The 23351-nt window shown below is 39.1% G+C and overlaps 1 protein-coding gene across 1 annotated transcript; it reads right to left on the bottom strand.

Annotated features, from left to right (window-relative positions):
- Nucleotides 1–1275: 1275 nt before the first annotated feature.
- Nucleotides 1276–22021, bottom strand: RHOV (ras homolog family member V). The gene is made up of 3 exons (XM_087921793.1): nucleotides 21477–22021; nucleotides 4813–4871; nucleotides 1276–3444 (listed from the first exon to the last, which is right to left on the bottom strand). The coding sequence occupies exons 1-3, from the start codon at nucleotides 21673–21675 to the stop codon at nucleotides 3004–3006; spliced, it is 699 nt and encodes a 232-aa protein (XP_087777919.1). The 5' UTR covers nucleotides 21676–22021; the 3' UTR covers nucleotides 1276–3003.
- Nucleotides 22022–23351: the final 1330 nt, after the last annotated feature.

Here is a 23351-nt window from a genome sequence, read left to right as displayed (position 1 = left end):
TATAAGCTAGGAACATTATAGGTTTCAGGAAGTGCTTATCCTGAGAACTTGTCAGGTGGGCAATCTGTTTTAGAGGTCCTAACTGCTCTTTTTGCTGAACACACGATTTTGTGTTGATTTTTGAGAACATACTGATTACTGAGCAAACTCTGTATACTAATACTGTCAACAATTTGTGTGTATGCATAAACAGAAATGATGTAATATTTAATTTAGCTTATAATATTTAGAACTTTAATGAGAATCCATGTGTCATGTTGTAATGACTTTAAAAAATATTTATGGTGATCAAAAGTTATTTTAAATATGCAATCTGTAACACCAGATATCTAAATGAATGGTGAGTTCAATAGTCTGTGACTTGAAGTTGTCTTCCTTGAGTTTTTATTTATTTATTTGCATTATATAGCAGAACAGAGAAAATACAATGCAAACAATGGTTATGTTCAAATAGAGTATATTTGATACAGAAAAAGAATGATATGCAATCTCTAAGGCAATAATAGCATGGATAAGCATTCTTTCTTTCCTGTAAAAGAATATTGTTGGGTACCATCAATACGAATCAACAACCAAATATCCCTAATGAATTTTGAATAAAAGGGGGAAAAATAAAACGGTACCTATGAATTCTTGCTAAATTGGCACTACTTTTGAAGTCTGATCCTCAGCTAAGGCTGTTCCAGGACCCTTTTGTGATGCCCATTGGAAATGCATAAAGACCCACTTGTAAACATTTTCTTTTTATACAACAAAACTGAAGTATGCCACATGGAGTGAGCAATGCTCAATGGCTGTTTCCACAATGACACATTTCCAGGACATTGATACATTTCTGTGCAGACCACAAAGATGAATAATCATGGCTCAGCTTCCCAGTGTATGTACCTGTGGCAAAAAAGGGATATAGACATGATGATCACATTTGATCATTCGTGTTTGGTTTGGATGTGATTTGCAATGACTGATATTTGTCTGCATAACTGGAGAGGATCTAAAATATGATTCAACTGTTTATGTGCATTTATAGAATACCTAGGAAAGGATCCAATGTGTAAACAACTTCAGATGTCATTTCAAGTTATGGAAATAATTTGTAGAGAACATATATGATCAATAAGCCTGTTTCAACTCCAATATCCATGATGTACTAACCTTGTCAATGTTACCTATATAGCTTTCTCTTTGCCTGCCTTCTATCTTCTCTCTCCTTCCCCCCCTCTCTCTCAATCTCTCTTTCTGTCTCTTCTTGCTATCACTTACTTCTCCCTCTTCTATCACATGCTTCTTCTCTTCTTCATTTTCTGCTTTCCTCTCATATTTTTTCTCTATTTTCCTCAAACCTTTCAAGCAGATTTTGTCGTGAATCATTTTAAACGGCAAACATTTCCACACCTGAATGCCATCAAAGGTGGCAATCTTTCCTTTTTGGACCATTGAAGTGGACACTCCTCTCCTCTTCAGTGACTGTGATGCACATATGCCAAAAATGGAGCACAAATTGGTCAATTCTCTAGCACTTTGGAGTCAACGCTATCAATGTCTGGGCATTGTTTTTCTCAATTAATGCTCTTCAGATGTTGCTGGACTATTCTCCCATTATACACATTCATTATAGTTGGGCTATAGAGTTATAGGCATTTTATTCCAATGTACCTACAGCAGTCAGGTTAGGGAAGCTGCTTTATAATTTTGGAAAATACTGTGTCATATGTTCCCTTTGAGATTATGCTTTTAATTCAGTCTTTTTGTGTGTGGTTATCTTTCCATCTCAGATGTAAACCTCATCTAGCAGCAATAGTTACACAACATAAATATTAATTGCTAACTTGGTAAACCTGATTATTCACCTACAGGTTTCAGGGAGGGAACATTAAGCCTTCAGTATTAGCAGTGAAATACAAAGGAATATGATTTAGGGCCCAATCTCTGACATAAATATATAACAAGAATTGCTAATTTCCTTCCACCTAAATAGCATTATTGGCACAGTACTGGGTGGGATCTTATTAAAATAGACAATACAGTATCAGTTTGTCTAGCATGGAAAGTCTAAATATGCAGAACAGGGCATAATTTGAGGAGGGAAAAGAATGTATACTCAGAGCTGCTGGACTTTTAATCTTGAATTTAGTTCGAACAGGTTAAATTTTGATTATGCTAAAATCATACTTTCTAAGGATGACTTTAAAAATGAATCAGAAAATTTTTTCACACAGAAAGTTTACATGAAAGCAAATCATGCATCAATCTTTTCAGTGGATGCCCAGACTAGTCTTGTTGAAAATTATTTCACACTCAAACATACACACATATATAACCACATATTTTCTGCAATATTTCAGTTTGTGGTTTGCTTTTCACATGTAAATCCAAATATTCTTAGAATAGCACTATATCACATTTTCCCACATAATTTCATTGGGATTTTCCCACATAATTTCATTGGGAAATATTGTGTTGTTGTAAGGATGTGACATGGCCACTCTTCACCCCAAACATGGATTAATTCTCAGTTCTATCTTGAAAGCTTATTTTACTTTCTTTTACTTTTAAGTTGAAGTGGACATTTTGGTTCAACATTAATTCTCTGCATCAATCTTCTATTCATTATTATGACTTGAAAATGAGATATAACTCTCAAATTTATAACTGAAGCATTAAATCAAGTTTCATTCAACCTTCTCTGCTCTCATGCCCTGTAGGCAGGTTGGGATTGCTACTCCCAGATTTAATTAATTTGTTCAATTAATATGCTGTCATGCCTTCAAAAGCTGTAAAAACTGGTCATCTTGCCTGAAATATATGTATACATAAATTAACTTGGTTGCTGGACTCAGTACATCAGCATCAGACCATTCCGTCCCAAATGTTTGAAGGTAGCATGGACCATTTGATACTACACTTCTCCTTCTTGACTCCCAGGCAAGTTTTGCCATAATCCAACAAGAGCTTGAGCTCCAAGCTACTTTGGCTTATAAATGTTTCTTACTGGAGTCAGTTTCAGACAAAGCAGAAGAATTTCTTCCATCGGCATTTAGAGAGAGTTTTGATTCCTTTAGCTGTCATTTTCTTTTCCTGTTGGGCTTTGTATTCAACTGCACTAACAATGGCTGTGTCAAAAACCTCCTTCAGGTTCTTTTGAGTCAAAGCAGAGCACTCAACGTAAGTCTGAGCCCGGATTTTTTCAGCCAGGCCTTCTGCTTGTGTTCTTGGCACAGGTTTTACATGGTAGCGATTCAGGCTGATTAATACTTTGACATCATCTCTCAGGTCAGCTTGTGTCCCTACTAGCACCACTGGTGTTTGGGGATTGTGAGTTCTTATTTCTGGAATCCATTTTTCTGTAATGTTTTGGAAAGAGGTGGGATTTACAACACTGAAGCAGACCAGGAAGACATCAGTGTCAGAGTAACAGAGAGAGCGAAGGCAATCAAAATCTTCCTATACAGGGAAAAGAAACACAGAGATCAATTTGTGTCAGATATTTACTGTAATCATTACACTTAGTAGGCATTACAATCTTGTCTTTTTCACAAAGCTCCAAAGCTGAACTTTTCTAACTTTTAACCAGCAAAATCATCCAAAGGTTAGAAATCATTTGAGTTTTCCCCAAGTGCTTGTAAGAGGGAAATTAAGCTAATTAATAGCTACTAAATATAATTTTTTTTCACACATCACACTAAGTTAAAGCCAAACAAAACACTTTTTGTTTCAGCATGTTAAACCCGACCATTACAGTTTATGGCCAGAGTTCCTGACTGGGCTAGGACATCAATGCTCTTGTGGATGTTTCTTTCTCCAGATTTTATGTTTTGAGACATTGATAATTGAAATAAATGAATACACAGGAAGCCAACAATCTTCATCCTTGCATATATTTAAGTTTTTTTTTATTCCCAAAAATGTTTCTAAACTACAGAGGCATTCTTAGAAGATAAAATGCTCTTTTTGGAATGTGCCCATCAAAAAGCAAGATAAAATTATGATGTTAGGAAACATCCTCAACGAATATGGCAGGTGAAGAGTGGAGGATAACTTCATTATTTTGCCTCCTATAAAGTGGATGTTTGTAATCAGAAATATCCCCTGTGGCAGCCATTCTCTGAGCATATTCAGAACACTCTCAAAATCCCAGATGTGCCCATTGCTCCCAAAATATTAAAGTTTCTCAGTATTAGGTGTAAATGCAGCACTATAGCTTAGTTAATACATGATGGTTTTAAAAATAGGTTAATTCACTAATTAGACCACTGAAGAAGTGAGAGGGACTTTTAATGCCCATTAAAATAACTTCTCAATCATGTAAATAATCAAATCCAAAACTCTACTCCCAAATAATATTTCAGAGTTCATGCTTTCCTTAAAAAAGACATGGGCTTCCAGACATAATATTTCATAAAAGGAATTTTTGCTGCAAAAAAATAATAATCAATACATTTCAGTTAGCAAGCCATAAGTCACACAAACAAGAAAACTATATCAGTTTGTTGGTTAGATTTATAACCTAGTTTTCTTCCAGCAATGCAAGACAGCATTCATAACATGTTTAGCATATTACGCAACTTCAGGAATTCCCAGTTCAAAGGTTATTTCAAACAAGAACTCACCAGAAGGAAACACGGTGTGTCTCCTCTCCAATACTGAAATATTATTTTAATGTAAAATATGCCAGAACTATGCTGTAGATTACTACTGACTGTCAGAGTCATTTGTTTTTTACTGAATTATTTTCATTATTTTTTCTGATATCATCCTTAGCATGGCATTTTAACCAGAGCTGCAAATATACTTTACTTTTATAGTCCTCACCTGTCCTGCAGTGTCCCACAAATGGATACGAACAGGTGCACCATCAACCAAGACTTGAACTGTAAAGAGAAAGAGAAAATGACTAAGCAATTGATGTATGCCATTCAGTTTCACTAGCATCAGTCTTGTTCTATTCCACAGAGAGGGCTTTGAAGATAGGAACCTGCACAAATATTACCCCAAATGTTGGAATGGGAATATTTGAAAATACTGAGCAAATGCTGTAGATTTATTACTAAAACATGCCCAACTCTATACGCTAACCTGCATTGAACTATTGCCTCTGTTTGGCCACCTACACCTTAACATATGATTGCAAGAAAAGTATATATTCCATCTCAAAGCAAACATGAGCCAGTTTTTCCAGGTCCTGCAGTATCTATGTTCCACACTCCCATCTATGTTGATGTGCTGAACCAATAACCGAGAGTGGTTGCCATTGTGCCTAAGTAGGCTCTAGAGGTATTATGAAACTCTAGATCACCTTTTTATAATCTGATGTTTTAAGGTGATAGTTTCTGTCAACTTCAGCCAGCATGGCCCCTGAGAAGGCACCAGAAAGTCATGCAATTTCAAATTTGGCTGCTCTTCTGCATATGGGGCAGTTTTGTTGACACCCAGTCAGATAGAAAGGTGGCCTTCAAACAATAGAGCCTATTAAGCTTGCCAAATATTTAAACATAGAAGACCAGGATTAATGCAGCTGCTTCCTAGCTATTATTGTTATTGTTATTGTTATTATTGATATGCTTCAGGTTGGTTAGGAGGGCTTTAAGTTTCAAAATACAGAACCAGATGTGAGCTGCAGTCATCCCAATTGGTAAATGGCTCTTTAGTATCTGTATGCTATGTTTAGCCAACGCAAATAAATGCATACACAGTTAAACATGATGTCCTTGAGTCTCTACTATATACAGTATAGGAATGCAGCTTTTCAAACAATTGAAAAGCAAGAAGTCTACATGTTCAGCTACCCTTTCACCATTTTTGCCACCTCAGAGATGTTCTGGGAGCTGATGTCTATGCTGCATATCCAGAGTTGTTTATTGTTAACAGTGAAACCTTAGTATTTGCAACAAACATCATTGCATAAGTGCAATGAACTCATGACAAAGTTTTTTAAAACTGCTCCACCCAGCAGGCACAGAAGTTGTTCTTTTACCTTTGCCACGGAGTTTATCTGTGCTGGGTGGTGGTGGGATTGGGCGTTGAGGTAGCGGTAGAAAACACACACCAACTGCTACCTCAACACCCAATCTCACCACCACCCAGCACAGATAAACTCCATGGCCAAAACACTAATCGCCAGAACCAAACGCCTGGCAGACAAGACACACATAAAGACTGAACTATGCACCCTGACTAAAGTACTGACAGCCAATGGCTTCCACAAAAGCAAAATCACCGGCTTGATGCACAAAAAAAACACACTGAGACGTAATGGAGACCTAGAAGATGAACAGACCTATGGAGCAGCTGTCCTGCCCTACATAAGAGGTACTACAGACAAAATCAGTAAGATACTACACAGGCATCACATCAAGACTGCCTTCAAAACAGACAGAAAAATAGCAGCCATCCTTAGAAACCCCAAAGATAAAATTGACCTAGAAAACCAAGGCTTATATGAAGTCCCCTGTGCATCATGCCTGGCCACATACATTGGACAGTCCAATAGAAGAATAAGTACCCACCTGGATGAACACAAAAATGCAGTAAAAAAGCTGGAACACACTTCCTTATTAGTCCAACACATGAAAGCCACAGGTCATAGCATCAACTTCAACAGCACCAAAACCCTAGCCACTATAGAAAACCCCAGCCACAGAATTATCAGAGAAGCCATAGAGATTGAAAAAAGACCTGAAAGCATGAATAGAAGAGATGATTCCACCAGACTGTCAATTATTTGGAAGCCTGCACTCACAAACAAAAAAATCTCCACACCACAAACCAGGCAAACACCTGGGCACAAACAGATCCCCACTGATACCTCCAGCTCAAACACACCCCAACCAGGCACTCAGATGAAACCTAGCTTCCTAACAAATGATAGCTGTCCATTTACTCGGAGCCAAGCTGCACTAAAAGCCTCCAATACAGGAATACAATGTTGCCAGCCAACCAAGACAAAACAAGCCACAAAACAGACAGAAGATATTAGAAACACCAATCAAGCAGAACACAGCAAACTCCAAGACCAATAAACACAGGCCAAGACTCCCAACCAATCAGGATGAAGAAAAAACCATTCTGGCACAGCAGTAGGCTAGCCCCAAATTTAAAACTGAAACAACTGTAAAAGTCTGATTCACAGACGAACACAATACAGAAGCCTGATAATGGCAGATGAGATTCTGCCAAAACGTTTTCGTGGGTACTTACATGTATGTTATTCAGCTTTGTTCGGGTATTTTCTCACATCATTGTAGTTGTGCTTTTAAAGTTGTAGCAACGTTTTGGCAGAATCTCATCTGCCATCATCAGGCTTCTGTATTGTGTATATTTATTTATTTTATATATATTGTGTATATATATATATTAATATATATATTTGTGTGTGTGTGTGTGTGTGATAATTATACACTTTTCAAAAAAATAAAGGGAACACAAAAATAAGACATCCTAGATCTGAATGAATGAAATATTCTTATTAAATACTTTGTTCATTACATAGTTGAATGTGCTGACAACAAAATCACACAAAAATTATCAACAGAAATCAAATTTAGCAACCCATGGAGGTCTGGATTTGGAGTTACACTCAAAATTAAAGTGGAAAAAAACACTGCAGGCTGATCCAACTTCGATATAATGTCCTTAAAACAAGTCAAAATGAGGCTCAGTAGTGTGTGTGGCCTCCACGTGCCTGTATGACCTCCCTACAACACCTGGGAATGCTCCTGATGAGGTGGTGGATGGTCTCCTGAGGGATCTCCTCCCACACCTGGACTAAAGCATCCCCAAACTTCTGGACAGCCTGTGGTGCAATGTGGCGTTGGTGGATGGAGCGAGACATGATGTCCCAGATGTACTCAATTGGATTCAGGTCTGGGGAACGGGTGGGCCAGTCCATAGCATCAATGCCTTTGTCTTGCAGGAACTGCTGACACACTCCAGCCACATGAGGTCTAGCATTGTCGTGCATTAGGAGGAACCCAGGGCCAACTGTACCAGCATATGGTCTCACAAGGGGTTTGAGGATCTCATCTCAGTATCTAATGGCAGTCAGGCTACCTCTGACGAGCACATGGAGGGCTGTGCGGCCCCCTAAAGACATGCCACCACACACCATTACTGACCCACTGCCAAACCGGTCATGCTGGAGGATGTTGAAGGCAGTAGAACGTTCTCCATGGCATCTCCAGACCCTGTCACGTCTGTCACATGTGCTCAGTGTGCACCTGGTTTCATCTGTGAAGACCACAGGGTGCCAGTGGAGAATTTGCCAATCTTGGTGTTCTCTGGCAAATGCCAAACGTCCTGTACAGTGTTGGGCTGTAAGCACAACCCCCACCTCTGGACGTCGGGCCCTCATACCACCCTCATGGAGTCTGTTTCTGACCGTTTAAGCAGCCACATGCACATTTGTGGCCCGCTGGAGGTCATTTTGCAGGGCTCTGGCAGTGCTCCTCCTGTCCCTCCTTGCACAAAGGCGGAGGTAGCGGTCCTGATGCTGGGTTGTTGCCCTCCTATGGCCTCCTCCATGTCTCCTGATGTACTGGCCTGTCTCCTGGTAGCACCTCCATGCTCTGGACACTACGCTGACAGACACAGCAAACCTTCTTGCCACAGCTTGCATTGATGTGCTATCATGGATGAGCTGCACTACCTGAGCCACTTGTGTGGGTTGTAGACTCCGTCTCATGCTACCACTAGAGTGAAAGCACCGCCAGCATTCAAAAGTGACAAAACCATCAGCCAGAAAGCATAGGAACTGAGAAGTGGTCTGTGGTCACCACCTGCAGAGCCACTCCTTTATTGGGGATGTCTTGCTAACTGCCTATGCTTTCCACCTGTTGTCTATTCCATTTGCAGAACAGCATGTGAAATTGATTGTCAGTCAGTGTTGCTACCTAAGTGGACAGTTTGATTTCACAGAAGTATGATTGACTTGGAGTTACATTGTGTTGTTTAAGTGTTCCCTTTATTTTTTTGAGCAGTGTATGTATATATAAGCAATTGGGTCTGAACTGATAAAATCTGCAGGGCAAGTTCTTTCTTTCTTTCTTTCTTTCTTTCTTTCTCTTTCTTTCTTTTCTTTTCTTTTCTTTCTTTCTTTCTTTTGTGAATGGTTTACACAATATCTAATGGACACTGACTGAGGAAATAATCAGGGAGAACCCACCACCTTTTATCAACACATTTCTCCTACTGTTGAATCCAACCCTGTTGTATGGGATAGCTAAGATTAAATACTCTGTCCTCTCCTTTGTAGTGTTTTCTGCTGCTTGAGGAGAATGAAATTTTGTCTTCTCACTTCTAAACTAAATATGTCAGGTCCTCTGATCTCTGCAGCTCCAAAGGATTTCACAAGAAGCTATTCAAATATTCAAAGAAAAAACATTGACAGACATGGGGACACAGAATGAAAATTAAAAATAAACCTTCAAATACTCCCACACAGCTCCCTGACCCCAACAACTTCTTTGAATAAGACTATGTTTGTAGACAAGATCTGAGAACATTCACTCTCCTGTAACCATTTGTGAAAACTGTGGAGAGCTAACTGAAATGCAGGAAGCAGAGGAGATAGGTGATAAAAATAAATCAAGGCAAAATGCACAATTAGCAGGAGTGTGTAATGGAGGAAAGGGAGACATCCTGTCTTAAAGGAGGCAACAGAAGGCACTTAACACCAACTAGAGATATTGCCAGGGTGTCCTTGAATACAGAGGAGTTCTTTATTTTGGAGAAAAAGAACTCTGCTAATCTTTTTTCTCAGGCATCTTGTCATTATGGAAATGAAGGATGTAGCTTTTGCAGCCCTGTTCTGGATGAAATAACTCTTGTTGCCTCAGGGTCTTTCGGTACAATCAGGCAAAGCTGCTGTCTGAGTCACCTCAAAATCCTTAGTACACCCTGGCAGCTGTATTTTTGCCACCTTGGAATACAGTCACTAGTCTCCACAGCACATGGAGGACTTTTCTGGAGTTGTTTCCCTGCGTTGACTGGTCTTATAGAACTGATAGAATAATGGAGTTGGAAGAGACCTTGGTGGTCTTCTAGTCCAATCCTAAGCAGGAGATCCTATACAATTTCAGACAAATGCTGCCCAATCCCTTCTTAAAAACCTCCAGTGATGGAACAACTTTTGGGGGGGAGCGGGGTGAACAGATGTGCTAAGGGTAGCACTTAGGTATTCATGGCACAGCCATTCAGATTTGGGGAAAAACAAACCCAAAATATAGATTGTGTTTTGAGGCACAATTTCTTGTCTAGATATTTGGAGGTTGGGTGGAGCCAATCAGGAGCAGGAAGGTGCGGAAATCAGCCCGTGTTCTGAATAGAGTGTGAGTGGTGTGAGTGCTAAGCCATAATGTGGGTAGTTGGGTATTGAGTATGGCCATATCAACCAGCCTCTTTACTCTTCCCCCACTATTGTGAATGCCCCATGAACTAGTCTCAAAATTCCTGCTTTTAAGTTTTTCTACCATGGATTTTTTTGCAGGCATCTGTTTCTCATCTCAGTTCTTGCCCAGAGATTGGATGGAGAGAGAGTTGGTGGAAGGAACAGAACACAAACAAGAAAACCAGTCCCAGAGTGAGAGGTGACCCTAATGTGAAGCTTTAGAAGTACAACATCTATTGAAATGTAAACAAAAGGGTGAAAACATGGCTCTGTGGCCTTGCTTGGGATGCATAGGAGTACAAAGTCATGGCGCTGGTTAGCACTCTGAAAACCTTCCCTCTGCCTTTTAATTAACTTTTAATATTGGATTTCAATCACCCTTGCCTCTTTTTAAATTTTATTTAACATTTTTTGTTTCAATATTTTATCTGTTCACCACCCACAGTTCCTCTGCAATACAGATGGGTGGTTCCAAAATTGGATTCAATAAATAATATAATAAGGCTCTCAAGAATGGGAAAATGTGTATATGAGAGCGCGTGTATATGCACACACATTCATACACAAACACTACCAGGAAATGTCTGGGCTAAAAACTAAAGTGGGAAGTAAAAAATAATAAGGCAACAGCAAACCACTTCCGTATTGCTGTCAAGAAGACAATATCAAGCTATCCTTGAAACTATCTGCTGGAGACCTCAATATCCTTTTCAAAACACACAGTTTAGTTTTTTCAAGTGTGTCAGGAAACAAGTTCAGCACAAATCCCAGTTCAACGTTTTCCAAACTCGGCAACTTTAAGATATGTGGATTTCAACTCCCAGAATCCTCTAGCCAGCATGAATGCCTGGCATGCTGGCTGGGGATTTTTGGGAGTTGAAGTTCACACACCTTAAAGTTGTCAAGTTTGAAAAATATTGAGATAACATAACACAATAAGGCACTTCCACAGCACAACAGAAGTAGTAACAAATACACCAACTGGAGGAGGAGCCCCTTTTTTCTAGTACAGAATAATATAGTGTATTTTTTCTATCAGAAAACATGAGTGATAATACAAATATTGTACTGTTTATAATTATGTACAAAGGGAATCAGAGACATTTTGACGTTACAGTAAAAAAAAAATCTTGAAAATGTCATAAAATTAAGGAATATCCAAAGATTATACTTTAAAAACAGGAAAAACGAGTACATTTCTGGGTGCAATAATATTAGTTTTCATCTCAGACAACAAAATTCCCCAATATGCATATTCTTATATGGACTGAATTGTTCCAAGCCCAAAACTGAAAAACTGAGGGAAGCCGTAATCCCCCTTATATAGAGTGTCCTAGAATGATTCTCTGTGATAAAATTACTCTAAGTGAGAATCTATAGAGCGAGCAGGGCAGACAGGTGTTAGACAGTCAACAATTAAAAGGCAGCCATCAGATTTCTCTGCAATTATTTTAATGTCCAGACAGCCTCCTGGGGAACAAGGTCCTCCAAGTTGTAAATTAAAAGGAAGAAAAATAAAGCAAAGCAAGCAAAATTTTCCTAACCATGCTGTGTACATATACATGCAAATTCACATATTTTGGAATTGGAGCAAAAAAGTATACAGATAGTTCTCGACTTACGACCACAGTTGAGCACCCCAAATTTCTGTTGTTAAGTAAAACATTTGTTAAGTGAGTTTTGCCCCGTTTTTTGACAACCTGTCTTGCAAAAGTTGTGAAGTGAATCATTCCAGTGGATTAGTTAGTAACATGCTTGTTAAGTGCATCTGGCTTCCCCACTGATTTAGCTTGTCAGAAGGTTGCAAAAGGTCATCACACGACCTTGGGACACAGCAACAGTGATAATAAGTATGAACTAGTTGCCTAGCATCTGAATTTTGATCACGTGATCATGGGGCTGATACAAAGGTCGTAAGTGTTAAAACAGTCACATTTTTCAGTGCCATTGTAACTTTGAATGGTCACTAAATGGGCTGTTGTAAATTGAGGACTACCTGTATTAATCTGATAGATTTCTCATAACGGTAAAAACTTTGCAATAGCAACATCACTTAGATTTATATACCACTTCACAATACTTTAAACTACCTCTCTAAGTAGTTTACAGAGTCAGCATATTGCCCCCAACAATCTGGCTCTTCATTTTACTGACCTCAGAAAGATTCGAACTGCTGAACTGCTGGTAGCCAGTAGTGAGCAGAAGTAGTCTGCAGCAGAGGTGGTATTCAGCAGGTTCTGACAGTTCTGGAGAACCGGTAGTGGAAATTTTGAGTAGTTCAGAAAATCGGCAAATACCACCTCTGACTGGAGATTTTACAGTATCCTTTCCCTGCCATGCCCACCAAGCCACGCCCACAGAACCGGTAGTAAAATTTTTTGAATCCCAACACTGGCCTGCAGCACTATATTCTAACCACTGCCCATCACAGTTCTTACACGAAAACACTGATGAAAGTCCTTGATATGTTGGCCCCCTTCCTTCTTTTGCTGCTGTATCTAACAAGTCAAATAAAAAGGCACCTTGCCTTATCAAGCATGGTGGTGAATGCAATATACAGTGGGATCTTTTGAAAATGGGGTGGAGCCAAACATGGCTCAGAAAATGAAGCAACCTTCTTCAGGACATATAAAAAGCAAATCGGGATGGAATTAGATGGTTAAACATAAGACACAGAACTAGCTTGAATTTATTTTATACACAGGTACTCCTCAACTTATAACCATTCGTTTACTGATCGGTCAGTCATAGCAGCAATGAAAAAAGTGACTTATGACCAGTTTTCACACTTATGACTTTTGAGGCACCCCCAGTCATGTGATCTTTGGGTGCTTGGCCACCGGGGTATATTTACGATGGCTGCAGCATCTTGGGGTCCTCGGATTGTCCTTTGCAACCTTCTTAGGGAGCTTCTGACAAGCAAAGTATATGGGAGAAGCCAGATTTGCTTAACGATGGCACAATTCACTGAACTGTAGCAATGTGCTTAACAACCATGGCAAAAAAGGTTGTAAAATGGGGCATGACTCATCTAATGACTCTATCTTGCTTATCAACTGAAATTTTGGGCTCAGTTATGGTTGTAAGTCAAGGGCTACTTGTGATGTGTCTTTGCATGGCATACTACATTTTTCTGATCACAGATGTGGAAGACAAGAGAAAGTCCTTACTGATTTTTGAGATGTCAGGTTGGCAAGCCTTGGATTCCCCATGCTTTTATTACAATATCTTGCATATGAATATTTCATGATTACTGCACTGATCTAGGCGTACGTATAGTCTAATCTCCACTGAATGATAGACCGAGGTAACACAATGCCTACTTAACCATCAAATAGCAGAAGTGAAAGAAGCCGTATCTTTGTTAAGGCCAGGACACAACTATGACTGTTGCCAAAGCTTAGCTGTAAAGAAAGAAGGCTAACCTGTTCCTGGTCAAAGAGTTTTTGCTGAGATTTTTACTTGATCTTCAAGATAGTGGGCATTTCCCGCTTGTTTCATTTCTCATTTCAATACTTGTCGAACCCATATTGTAAATATAAAATGGTTGCTATGCCCAGAGCATTAGCGTGCAAAAAATCTGATGCCATATTTTGTGTGAAATATATGTCATTATACTGGTAATATACTGTATATAACACTGTAAAAATGCCATTTGGTAGGGCTTTACTCTCCAGAGGTCTGATCAAAAAATACTCTTGTCTACCATAATATACTCTTTGTAGTGTTACCTTTGGAAACACCCTACAAGTTGCAGCAAATAGCTCGTATAAGAAACAAATATCACATCATATTTATATTTTAAAATGCCTATTATTTACCAGGTACTATTTAAGCTGTTGGTATTACACTTTCGACCTCTGGAAGGTATCTATGATGAAGGTATCCAGCCATTAAAATCGGTTGACCTTTCTGAATTTTCTCGCTCTTGAGAGGTTTATTCATTTGGGTCAAAGTGAGCATCCTTTTCTCCAGGCCACAGAATATTCTTTGCTTCCACTTTCTATGTAATGAGAAAATCTATAAAGATGCATCTTTTTTTAGCATTAACTTTACTTTTAATTTTCTAACATTAATACATATTATATTTAACATTGACCTTTCTGTACACTATCTTTAATTAGTTATCCAGTTTGAGTGTTCATTTGAAAAGAAAGGCCAGGTCCGGATCAAATAAATAGACAAAATGATTAAGATAGCAGATGAAGATTAAAAGCAAGAAGGAGAACAAAAATGACGGGACTGTAGCAGGCAGCATTCTTCCAAGGAAGAACTGCAATGCCAGAGCTTTCTTGTTTAGAGTAAAACTGAGAACGGGGAGACATAGCAGAAATATCTAAAACATCAAGGCATGGAAAAAGTAGAGTGAGGGAAGTTATTTTTGTCTTACATGGTACTAAAGCAAGGTACAATACCCTTAAATCAAACTTTGAGCAGAAAGAGATTCAAGATTAATAAAAAAATAATTGCTACTAGCACACAAGGCACAGCTGAACTACATAATTCGCTATCAGATGTGGTGATTCTACCAGTTTCACGTGTTTTAAATGTTAACAAGAAGAATTAATAAAGGATCGAGCTATCAATAGCTACTAGATTGGATGACCAAGTCCTGAATCACAGACAGCACCTCAAATACCAGCTATTCTCACACTTGATTATCATACTGAGGTATTCTCATTGTGCCCCTTTTCATTGTTTATTTTATGGCTCTGTTATTTTGCTTTTGTTCCGTTTACACTCTTTTCATCTTTTTCCTTCTTATTATTGTAAGATGCCTGCAGTATCCCCAGGCGTGATAGGTGGCAAATAAATTTAACAAATAAACTTCACTGGAAGAGCTATTACCCTCTTGGATGCATCTGCTACACTAACACATGATAGCAATAAAATTGGGTTGAGACATTGACCTAACCCAGCAGAATTCTTATGTACTAGGTATGCAAGTGTGCCTTTTTCCAGGGATGCACCAAATAAGCATGGTAAACTGATATGAGGAAGTTTATCTCCACTCCTCTCATACAAATTTGTAGGTCTTGTTTTAATCGTGCTTTGGCTTCCCCTGCAAGTGATGCAGGAAAGTTTCAGTGTAATAAAAGAAACAGGTTAAGCAGGAAAGTTTGGTGGGTGACCGTCAATATTTACTGACCCCAAGAGCAGAACTGTCTTGCAATGTGACATATCAGTAGTTCTGATCTCAGCATACAGGCATGGGAAAATATTACTTTTCAATATTATCTGAAATACTAACCTTCCCTATCCACCCAACCTAATGACCTCTGTCTGCACAGGACAACAATTTGACATTTCCAGCTAGTACGCTGATTACAAATGATAAGAGTTGTACTTCAACTATCTGGAGTGGAGCAGGTTGATAGATTCTGTTCTTTATTCTTGCACATGATTCATGATGGAAATCACATCATGCAAAGCACGTTGCAAATAAGGAAGATTGCAAGCTATACTAGTTCCTCATCTGGATTAGTCCCCACCTGTTCCCAAAAGTTAGAGATCTATTGTCCTAGAAACAAGAAAAGGCACAGACAGGGTGGCATTCAATATCTGGCCTTAATCAAAGTGGGCAAGGGGAACATCTAGCTTTCAGGTTCCAGATATTGTTGGAATACACCTTCCAGTAACTCTCATTATTGGCCTTCTCACTGTTGGGAGTTGAACATGGAGGCTCATGCTCCCATTCTACTAGGTCACATTTTTAAAAATAATTTTCAAAAGATAGATCCAATATTACTTTTGTAGCATTGTTTAAAAAAGGAGAAAACCTGATCTTAAAAAAAAGTGCTTCTTATAATGTATTCCTTCTATCACATCAGATTTTAAAAGCATGTACGACATATAATAAGCTAAGTACACTGTATATTAAACATGTATCAGTGGATTAATACAAACTTAAAGGATATATACCGCAATATAAAATTCAAGCTCTAGTTCACTGAACCACAGACTGTCCTTTGGTCTGCACATAGTTTGCTCGATAGTACAGGCCAAATCAAGCGATAGGTTAAATATTACATGTTCAAAATTAGAACAGCAGATATAGCAGCAAATTCAGCCTGTCCCAACCAACCTGGTCTTCTCTACATACAGTATATTGGGACTATAGCTTTGAGTATTCCAGTTATAAGGTTGGAGAGAGTTGACTTAAGCCTGACTGGACTATGCAATTGATTGTCCTATGGGAGGCAACAATGGTGTTCATACACTGTGTACTAATTCAGGCATATAGTTTAGTCTGTTCCAGGTCACTATTCTCACTTCAAAATTAAGCAAGAGTTAAGCAAGACACTCCAAAATGGGTGGGGTTAGAACTCAAACTGAGTCTATTTTAGCTTTCTGGAACATTTTACAGGTAGTCCTCAACTTACAACAGTTCATTTAATGACCGTTCAAAGTTACAGTGGCACTGAAAAAAGTGACTTATGACCATTTTTCACAGTTACAACCTTTGTAACATCCCCAGGATTGTGGGATCAAAATTCAGATGCTTGTCAATTGTTTCATACTTATGACCGTTGCTGTGTCCCAAGGTTATGCGATCACCTTTTGCAACCTTCTGACAACCAATCAATGGGAAAGCCAGATTCACTTAACAACTGGGTTACTAACTTATCAATTGCAGTCATTCACTTAACAATTGAGGCAAGAAATGGAGCAAAACTCGCTTAACAACAAAAACGTTGGGCTCAGTTGAGGTCATAAGTCGAGGACTACCTGTACTTCTCAAATGTCTGCCCTACCCCAAATGTTAAAAGAGCAAGTTTGAGGCTCTCGGTGCTGTAAAAGGAGTTCTGGCATTTCATAGGATTCAGATGCAATATGGATTTTTATACCAGGCAGGAGGTTGGATAAAGTGCTCACAACATCTCTTCCAACTCTTTCGTCATATGATTCTGTGAATACATTGTATGAACATTCTTTACAACAAATGCTGCGAGGTGATCCATATAGCATTGGGATCCTACGTTGCTCATGGGAAGATAGATGCCATCTAGTGAGCTCATGTTCAAGATGAAATTCAGGTTGGGGTTATATGGAACTTCAGTTCGCTGCCATTTTAATGCAATGGTTCCTTTTGCTGTATGATATAATAAACTGAACACCACGTGCAGTAGACATGCCTACCCACTGCTTTAGATAGGTCAATAAAAATCTGTTTGTTCATATTGCGGAGTAACATACCACAAATTTTCAAAAGATAAAGAGACAGCCTTTTTGAAAACATCCAGAGAAATTGTTTTATATTGTCATCTAGCAGTCATTTGTTGGAAAGCAGTCTCAAGATGATTCCTTTCTAATCCTTAAAAGCCCACGTGGATGCAATGAACCAGGTTCAGGGGGATCTCACACTCAAATTGGAGTAATTGCATTAATCAGTCATTGCACTAGAGGCACAACATCTTGCAGCTATTCCAACTGTTGAGAACAAACACCTACTTCGCTCTTCTCCCATCTCGTGCCTTCCCAGCCAGCACGGGAGGCAGTATGATGATGTCCTTAAAGTTCAATCCTTCAGGAAGGCAGCAGGGTTAGAGATGGCTAGCCTATATCTTTCTCTGAAATGTGAGGGCCAGCATGTATCTCGAATTCTTCTTCGGTTGTTAAGTGAGACTTACTTAAAATTAAAAAAAAAACTAATTCCAAAATGCTACTTTTCATGTAACCACTTTTGTAGCTTTGTTATGTACTGTACAACAAACCACTCCATGTTTCTTACTTCCGAGGATTAAATATTTTTAATACCTCTCTAATGACTGTGCTAGCTGGGAAGATGAGCAAACCCATCTAGAAGACACCAGGTTAGAGAAAGTGCAATAGCAATTCATCAAAAATATCAAGAACAGAAACTGTCTCAGCTGGTTCTAACTGCACTTCCTATTTCCCTCCTTACAAGGTTATGCTCAGACTGACAGAAACTCTTCAGATGATGAGATGTTTTGACTAATAGGCTTCAAGGAGCATTAAGAGATTGCTGACAGCCAGTCATCCTCATGTGATAGACAACCCCACCAACTTAATAATATTGGCAGACAACTACGTCCTGGGGAAATAACAATTCAAAAGAAACAGAACTTCTATGGTTTTTCCAGAGATGCCATCTTAACAGTAAGATCAAGCTCGATCAACATTAGGGCAAAGGTCCTTAGATGCAGAAGGTCAAACACAAATCACTGCTTTCTGTCATAATATAATTGCCATCACCAAATCTTAGTGCCTAAATCAGCCTTATGTTTATCACAGTTCCCAACTTGAGATGAGTCTTATTAGCTTTAGATTGATCTAATGTACTTTCCACGGCTGTCCTGGAAGGGACATATGAAACCCAATATTGCCCCTCTGATATGGGTATCATAGAAACCACAGTTCATGTTCTTCTATATTGTTAGTTCGACAGTACAGTACATTCACCACCAGTTGATTAACCCTCTTTTATTTAAATTTTCAGGGCACTCTGATAGTGTTTATCTGTACTATTTGTTAAAAAAATCAAAATCAAATTATTTCTCTAAAATTCATTAAAATGTTACATTATGTATAAGCTCCACCCACAAGTAGTTACTAATTGTTCTTGTTGATGGGGATACTTTTGTGTTGTATCCCCTATCATTTGATTGTACCTTTTATTGGCCAATGACCAAAATGAAATATGTGCGTGCGTGTCTGTGAGACGAGAACTTTGGCACTGTGGGAAATGGATCTTGTAATGCAGGGGTTCCCAACCTGGGGTGCTCGCACCCCCTGGGGGTGTGAGACGATATTCCAGGGGGCGCGAGAAAAGTTCAGGTAAATACTAGGATATTGGCTATATGTTGGGATTTTTATTTATTATTTATTTCAGGGGGTGTGAGGTTCGAGTGAAATTTCTTTAGGGGTGCGGGGCGAAAAAAAGGTTGGGAACCACTGTTCTAATGCAAGCAGTAGTTCTATTGTTTTAATGTTACATTTTAAATTGTTAAATGTAGATTCAATATCTAGCATAATAGAATCATCATAATTTTCAAGATTAGAAATAAAGTAAAATCAATTGAAAAATCTTTATCCTCAAAAGCCAACCCTACAATATTTGTACAAAATGCCTAGATGTATAGGTTATAAATGGTTATAATAATCATTACATTATTTTGGAGAAGAATTGCTATGTGGTCAGTAATGTGACACTGTCTTGCTGACATGTAAATCAATCAATCGCAGACACTAGGTAAACTGGAAATAAAAGAATGAATCAGATGGATTATTTACCCCAGCACACAAAACTCCAGCACCACCTTATTCTATAACTGCTACAAAAGTCTGTTTGGACAATCATCTTATACAAACTTTCTAGGGAGGAAATCCCATTGATGTTAATGGGATTTACTTTTAAGGAGGCGTGCACAGAATTGTGGCGCTGGAGCATGGTTTATCAATTGCTACTTTAGCCAGTCAGTTGAATACATATCTTTCTTGCAGTGAAGGTATAATATACAGTTATCCTTCCTGCATTTCCAGTTTAGTCTTAAGCTACATGATCTGTAGTGTAGGTAGCCGATACTTGGGATAATCAACCCCAAAGTGCTATTGGAGTTTCATCCTTATAAATGAATTGCTGACACACTTTCAGATGGCATACAGTGATCTTCTCTCTTATATTTTAACTGGAAAAACCATTTAAAAGTAATGCTCTCTCAGCTTTACTCGAGCAATTAAAGTCACCTCAAACAAGTCAAACAGACTGGATATCTTGCGCTGCTAGCTGAGGGAGAGAGTTCCCACCCTTGTTTCAGGTGAAAGACTATAGTAAAACAAACCTCTTTGGGAGTTCAAGGTGTATTTGCAATAGTTTCCTTTTTGAGAACTTCTCAAGCTTATGAAATATCAGTATTATTGGAATTATAGATGTAAAATAGAAAACCACTAAATTTCAAGAAGGTAGAACACCTATCTGTACACATTTACACATTTAGAGACGTCACATTTATCTCAACAAGATTGACTTGTACCAACTGTACCATCAATGAAACAAGAATACAGATCAGTTCCTTCCCACTTGATTGTGGACATTTATTTTTTTCCACAAAGAATGAAAAAAACCTGTTCACAGCCAGTCCTCTCTCTTTCCTCTTGCTCCAGCTTAACACCTGACAAATAAGGAAGGATCAAAAACTTTCCTTGGACATCAAGGTTACAAAGAGATTTGCCTTTCCTCCCTTTTCTTTGTGCAGGGATCCCATGATAGATAGATAGATAGATAGATAGATAGATAGATAGATAGATAGATAGATAGATAGATAGATAGATAGACAGACAGACAGACAGACAGACAGACAGACAGACAGACAGACAAACAAATAAATAAACAAACAAACAAATAAACAAATAAACAAATAAATAAATAAATAAATGTGTGTGTGTGTGTGTGTGTGTGTAAATGTGTATGTGTATATGTATATATATATGTTTTCTTAAGTTTTCGTGGGTACTTACATGTAATTTATATATATATATATATGTATAGTGTATTCAGCTTTGTTCGGGTATTTTCCCACGTCATTATAGTTGTGCTTTTAAAGTTGTAGCAACATTTCGGCAGAATCTCATCTGCCATCATCAGGCTTCAAAGGATCAAAAGGGGAGAGAGAGAGAGAGAGAGATAAGGATATATATATATATCCTTTTTCATCTAACTTGAGGGGAGGGGAAAATCACCTGCTAAATTGCTGTTGTTTTTTCTCTACAGTGCCTATGCCCAGGAAACAAAGCAGTAGCTTTGACAATCTACACAGCAGACTTTGTAAAATAACACTGAAACCAATAGTGGGTGTTTCATCCCATTCTATCAGGGGTCTCCAAACTTGGCGACTTTAAGACTTGTGGACTTCAACTCCCAGATCTCCAGCCAGCATAGCTGGCTGGAGAATTCTGGGAGTTGAAGTCCACAAGTCTTATAAGTCGTCAAGTTTGGAGACCTCTGCATTATATTAACTATTGTTATCTTTTCGAAAACACACAGGGCTAAACCTAAAAGACACCCCCCCTCCCTCTTCCAACAAGTGCCCTCTACCCTCCCTTGCCCGGCTGGGATTTCCGCTCTGCCTACCTGAGAAGGTGTCTAGGGCAGTCGGCTGGTACTGGTCTGGGTATCCATTGGTGGTGTAGCTGACAATCAGGCTGGTTTTGCCCACAGCTCCATCCCCGATGAGGACACACTTAATGCCCAGTTCCGAGCCGCTCCCTCGGCTGGGGCAGCTGCTCCTTCGCAAGGTGGGCGAGTAATCCAAGAGCTCCTGAGGCGGCATGGCTGGAGGAGCCGGAAGGGAACCCCTTCGGCTTCCTCTTTGGAAAAAGGGGTGCGATTTAAAGCACAAAATGTTGCAGTTGGAGATATTACGCTTGCTTGCTTGCTTGTTTTTCCGAAACCACCAAACCAAAAGAGCCCAGCCCAGTAACTTTCAGGTGAGGGTGACCACCCGCGTATCAAGCCGACCTAAGAGCCCCGCTTCCCAAGCAAAGCGGCAGCTTCTCTTTTTCTGGGTTACATCGCTCAGGTGTCCCGGAACAGTGAAAAGAGTAGCCAGGGTAGGTAGGTTTCTATCCTGGGCGGGAATTTCATCCTCTCAAGCTTTCCATTTAACTTCCCAGGTCTGTCAGGTGCTTTTGTTTTTCCTACGGCCTCCTTCATTTGCATAGGGCCACCTTCTTTCCCTGTAACTTGAGGCGGCGGCATCAGGATTTTCTCCTTTCTCTTGGAACTGAGCGCCGGCTAGGTAAGGCAAGCCGGTGGGATGAGCAACCCAAAGGCTCCCTGTATAAAAACACGAATATAAAGGGGGCACGTCTTGTCGGCTCAAAGTCCAAGCAAACAAAACAAGGTGGTTTGGGTGCAGCTATCTCTTTTGCAACACGATACACCCCCTTCCCCCCAAACTATATGATGTAAATCGGCTTTTCTTCTCATCCTTGGTGATTTTAAGAGGTGCGTGTGTCAATTCCCAGAATTACCCAACCTGGTTGGGGAAAATGTCTGGACATTTCGTCGGCAAAACGATTCAAGGATATGCATGCAATCCTCTTCTGAGCCCTTGGAGAACTATAATGGAAAAAAAAAATCAAAAATCAAATAATGAACGCTTCAGAAAGTGGGTCACTTAGCACCCGATTCATAAACCCGTCTGATTTGTTTTCCTCAGCCTTAGCTGCAGTTCCCAGATACTTCCCAACCTATCTCTTTTGAACACAAGATGGGATTTCTTCCATTTCCCTACTTTACTTCGGAGTTTCCATGATACAGATGGGATTGAGACGTCTTCTCAGTAATAACAATTTACCAAGAACTGGTTTTTAATCTCCCACCGTAGTTAGGTGTGTGTTTTTATAATATATATATTGAAATCTTTTCACAGTACAGTATTCAGTCACAGTACAGACTGGAGATACAGGATATCCTTTAACAGATTTTTCACAGCTCAAATTCTATAACCCTGGCCATATAATCTTGGCAGCCATGGGCTTCATCTCACCACCATTTGCTTTATCCTCAAGTTATTATTAGTCAAGATATTGGTTGTGCAAGGCATTTGAAAGGGGTATTTTGCAACATTTTGTAGCAGAAATGAAGCTTTCTCTTCAAATCATTAAAGCAGTTGTGCTTTATATGCAAGCTTGTTTGGCTGTTTGTGGAGGCTGACAGATATATATGCACCATCCATATATCCCTATGGAAAGACTAATCACATCGTACCCACCTAGTTTTTGCACAGGGACAATACTTAATTTTTTTTTTTGCTTGTTATTGCATGCAAATATAACTTGGCACAGGACCTCTGATTAGCACTTCTTTCCATTGCAGATTTATTTGCATAAAGGCATATCTAAGCCATGCAAGTTGATGGAAACAAGTCTTGGCCTAAGCTGAGTCTTCCTGTTATATTGCAGACGTAAGCAGATTAGTTTCGGGGAAAAGACATCATTCATG

Source organism: Pseudonaja textilis, chromosome 1 (assembly GCF_049901715.1).
Source record: "Pseudonaja textilis isolate UNSWEBS1 chromosome 1, rPseTex1.2, whole genome shotgun sequence".
In the NCBI taxonomy this organism is placed as follows: Eukaryota; Metazoa; Chordata; class Lepidosauria; order Squamata; family Elapidae; genus Pseudonaja; species Pseudonaja textilis.
The sequence above is the reverse complement of the archived record's forward strand: the minus strand, read 5'-3'. Positions and strand labels throughout refer to the sequence as shown.